The sequence below is a fragment of the Solanum verrucosum genome, unplaced genomic scaffold (assembly GCF_900185275.1).
Source record: "Solanum verrucosum unplaced genomic scaffold, falcon-dt-bn FXZP01000026.1, whole genome shotgun sequence".
In the NCBI taxonomy this organism is placed as follows: Eukaryota; Viridiplantae; Streptophyta; class Magnoliopsida; order Solanales; family Solanaceae; genus Solanum; species Solanum verrucosum.
In genome coordinates this window covers 1,333,935-1,338,663 of record NW_026020285.1, presented here as the reverse complement: position 1 = coordinate 1,338,663, position 4,729 = coordinate 1,333,935, and the positions used below count along the sequence as shown (strand labels likewise).

General features: G+C 32.2%; 1 protein-coding gene across 1 annotated transcript; it reads left to right on the top strand.

Annotated features, from left to right (window-relative positions):
• Positions 1-2,498: 2,498 nt before the first annotated feature.
• LOC125834253 (LRR receptor-like serine/threonine-protein kinase FLS2) lies at positions 2,499-4,292 on the top strand. Its single transcript, XM_049513421.1, has 2 exons — positions 2,499-2,591; positions 3,039-4,292. Exon 2 carries the CDS (start codon positions 3,045-3,047, stop codon positions 4,095-4,097), a length of 1,053 nt encoding a protein of 350 aa, XP_049369378.1. The 5' UTR covers positions 2,499-2,591; positions 3,039-3,044; the 3' UTR covers positions 4,098-4,292.
• Positions 4,293-4,729: the final 437 nt, after the last annotated feature.

Here is a 4,729-nt window from a genome sequence, read left to right as displayed (position 1 = left end):
TCTCGAGTGCCAGTCCCGCCTAGGGTGTAGGCTCGGGGCGTGACATTCGGCCTACCTCTACCCCTCCGTGAAGCCCCAACAACTAGCCTCTCCCACCTCTTCACTGGGGCGTCAACGCACCTTCTCAACCCATGTCCAAGTCATCTCAGTCTCATTTCCCTCATCTTGTCTGCCACTACCACCTTCTCCCAGGTAACCTCATTCCTAATCTTATCGCTTCTCGTATGCTCACACATCCATCTCAATATATGCATTTCTGCAACATGCTTCTTTTGAATATGTGAGTGTTTGACTGGTCATCACTCCACCCCATATAACAAGTACGGACTAACCATCACTGTGTAGAACTTACCCTCAAGTCTCTGTGGTACCTTTTTATCACACGAAACTCCAGAGACAATCTTTCATTTCATCCATGCCACCTCATGCAATGTGACATCATCGTTAATATTTGTCAAAGGGCTATGTGGCATAATTATCCCCTCTTTTAAAAAAAAATCATAATATACATGTTAATTAGTTTAGAGTCTTATCGTTTACGTCTTAAAATATGATTGAAAAATAAGTAATTACTCCCTCCGTCCCATTTTATGTGAGGTAGTTTGACTCGACACGAAATTTAAGAAAGAAATGAAGACTTTTAAAACTTGTGGTTCAAAATAAATGATAGAAGTTTATGTGGCTGTAAATCATTTCATTAATGGTAAAATAGACATTTTATAGTTAAATCGTTACTTAATATAGAATTGTGACATTCTTTTTTGAACTGATCAAAGAGAAAAGTAAGTCACATAAATTGGGATAGAGGGAATAATATTGATGACAAAATAATTTTCTTTTATATAGGTTAAAAATGATAAGTAATAAACATATTTTTTAAAAATAATGCAAGTATATTTTACTTGAAAATTATTTGTAATAAGAAATTAGGAAGAACCACTTTGAGGACCTGAGTTAAGATATACTTATCTTCATCTTCTTGTTTTATCTTTTATTACAAATTTAGTCAATTTAAAATTATCATTAGATTTGTAATTCTAGAATTGCAACACGAGTCTAACAAAATCCAAATAAATATAAAAAAAAATTGTTTGGAGTCTGACATTTTATCTAAAATTTCCCCCGAAATATATGAAGCTTCGCTTAAATGTGTAAAATTGATTCTATTTTACTCTTTAGCTTTAAGTTTCGAATCTAGTCCTCCTCAAATTGATATAAAAAGCTTTCAAACTTTGGATTTAGTTTCATCCAATAATTTTGAGAGAAGTATTGAAATCACCCCTGAACTTGACATAAATTATTAGATTCGTCTTTGAATTATTGACAGTCTTGGAAACACCATCTACTTGATTAACTAAGCTTAAATACGCCCTCGATGTGCCACATGACATAGTAAGTGGTCTCAAACTCTTGTAGAAGCATGAAACTCTTAATAAAAATTTGAGAGAAGTGTTGAAAACTCCTTAAACTTGGTGAGAATTCAGGGGTGTAAGTTACTTATGTTGTAAGATCGGGGGTGTATTTAAATTCAATTAGTCAAGTAAAAGAGTATTTTTACGATTGTCAATAGTTCAAGGATGAAACTAAAAATTCGCACTGAATTTATGAGTGTTTTCAATACTTCTCTCAATAATCTTCAAGAAGTCTAATAACACACTTAATTAAAATTGACTTTTATTTAAAATGTAAGATCAACTCCTTCAAACTTCTAAATGCAATAGTGTAATGATTCGATTGATCATTTTTGGAAAGTTTCATGAATTTATCATTTTAAAACACCGATGTTGATTGACGTGTTTCATCTTTGTTTGTCAATCATCAAAACTGCATAAATTCCAACATTTTTATCAGACAGACTACAGAAAGAAGACAAGTGGGAATCAATCATAGAATTCCTTTGAGCTGACATACCATCCTCTCACAGTCAAAGGTTCCGCAACTTGTGAACATCCTCCTAAGTGAATCAACTTTGTTTATCTAAGAAAATACTCTTTATGTTCATTTGTTTTGAGTTGGATAAAAGGAGGATAGTTGTAATCCCAAATAAATTGGTTTACATTTAATTAAGATTTACTCTTACGGGACTACAAAACACAAATGTCCTTATATATTATACAATTACTGAGTTTTACAAAACCCAATATTTATCCCAAAAATGTTAATTTTTTTTTTAAAAAACCTTAAAATAAATTTCATGATAATCGTACAAAGCCTAAAATTATTGTGTTTGGAAGGTAATTTTAGACCCCCCCCCCCCCCCCCCCCCAACAAAACAAAAGAAAAAAGAAGAAGAAAAAGTCAAGGTTGTTATACATGAATGGATATAACATGTTCAATAAAAATATCTTTGTATTTTAATTTTGTGTGTGGTTTGTATATCTTAACTTCCTCAACTATTTTTGCATTACCTCAAATTTACAACAATATGTTAGCCTATAGATATAGAAATGTTAACATTATGTTTGTAAACCCAAATAGGTATTACCTAAAACTCTTAACATAAATTGTTAAATATTTCTAACCTAAGTAGGTATTACCGAAAATCTTTAACACAGGGTGACATCGAGCTATTTAAGGAACATAAACAATTGGTAATTGCTTCACACTATCTATTGCTCCTTTATTCATGAATTCATGTATATACAATGTAATTTTCTGTTAGAGGGGTTCATTGCACCCATGTGGCTCCTCCCCGACATCACTTATCTAGTTAAGCTCAACAATTTGAATATGCTCTTAAAAATGTGACTTTTAGAGGCTTCATTGGTCAATTTGTTAATAAAACAAAAATATTATAGAATGGGAACAGTGATATCCTCCATAAATGAAATTCAACTACACTATTTGGTTAAGGCTATGTTTGTGACTATAATAGTGGAGTAATAATTAATAGTAGAAAGGCTTTCCATATTATTTGCCATGACATTTTTACTATTTTTTTTGTTGCTTTAATTGTTATGAATTGTTTTTCTTGAGCCGATGCTTAATGTATTGAGCTGCCGAATCCATTATTAACATAATCATCCCTTTTTTGGCAGGCCAAAATGGCATCTCATCAATTTATTTGTTTCCTAGCAATGATATCTCTTATGATTATCAATATTAGTGCAAACAAGGCATGCCACCCTGATGATCTCAAGGGTCTCAATGACTTCAAAGCTGGCATACATTCTGATACTTCAAGCAGGCTAAGCAAATGGATTGGCCAAGATTGTTGCAATTGGCCAGGCATTTCTTGTAACTCTACAACTAACAGAGTTGTAAAAATCTATCTACCTGGTCATTATGTATCTGGTGATGATGAATCTCCAAACTTCGTGTCAAGTACAATGAATGGTTCAATCTCTCCTTCAATTTCACTTCTCACTTCACTACAAGTTATTGATCTTAACAAACTAGTCGGACTAACAGGGCAAATTCCCGAGTCCATTGGGGTTCTCAAGAATCTCAAAGAACTCAACTTACAAACCAATCAAATCTCTAGTACAATCCCAGAGTCATTATTCACATTGACATCTCTAACAACCTTGAACCTTGAAAACAACCACTTGATAGGGGAAATATCGGAGAATATTGGCAACTTACAAGCACTTCAAAAGCTTTTCTTGTCAAACAATTCATTCACTGGAAAAATCCCAGTTTCAATAACAAAAATATATTCCATTTCCACTATCCACTTAGAAACAAATCAACTTGTTGGTGAAATACAATTGCCATTGAGTCCTGCCCAATGGCCTTTAATTAAAACTTTGGCTCTTGACAACAATAAACTTACTGGAGTTATACCTGATTCAATTGGTTATTTGACAACACTTTCATCACTCTCTATATCAAATAATCAACTCACAGGACCTATTCCTTCTTGTCTGGGAAACATAAAGCAATTGCAAATATTGAAGGTCAATAACAACAACTTCTCTGTTGAGATGTTGCCAACGTCGATTTGTGGACTTACTGAGCTAAGTGTTTTGTATGTTGCTCAAAACAAGATTCATGGACCATTACCTGGATGTCTTTCATCATTCAAGTACTTACTAGATGTCGATATACCGTTCAAACGTACAGTCACTCTTCCTATGGGAGTACACAAACAATAAGTAACAGTGACGGAGCCAAAAATTCTGAAGGAAATCCAAAAATGCCTCAATTTGAAATGTTATGTATGTATACAACAACCAAAAAAAAAAAACTTGTTTTTACTTATTATCTCTATGTTATATGAGACTCCAACTAGCCAGAATCACTGGCTAGTATGAAAAAAATCTAATACATAAAGTACTTTCTTTGTTTTATTTTTGAGTATTCTAATTTTAACTTCAAATTCTGATTAGTATACGTACTCATACGGACATATGGAGCAATAGTACAACATTAATGACATATATAAATCAAAGTATTGTATAAAAAAGACAATATTAAACATTTTTTTTTAATAATAGAGAAGAACATAAATACAATCATTTTCCCTAAGGTTTATTAGGAATGATTAAGGGTGTCAAATGAATCATTTGGATTGTATTTGAACTGACCAAAATGAATTAAAATTAATAAACAAATTAATCATTAATCTGCCCAAAGATTACTTCACCTGAATTTGGATTGAAACGAGCTAAACAATGCATTATAGTTCAATCCATCCAAATTTACTATATATTTTTTTCTTTTAATTTATTTAATTACCTAGTCAATTCATTCATTCAAACTTGGCCATATATTAAGTGAATCATAT

Bases quoted from the DNA above. Each gene is read 5' to 3' on its own strand.
- LOC125834253 (XM_049513421.1), top strand. From the start codon at position 3,045: ATGGCATCTCATCAATTTATTTGTTTCCTAGCAATGATATCTCTTATG.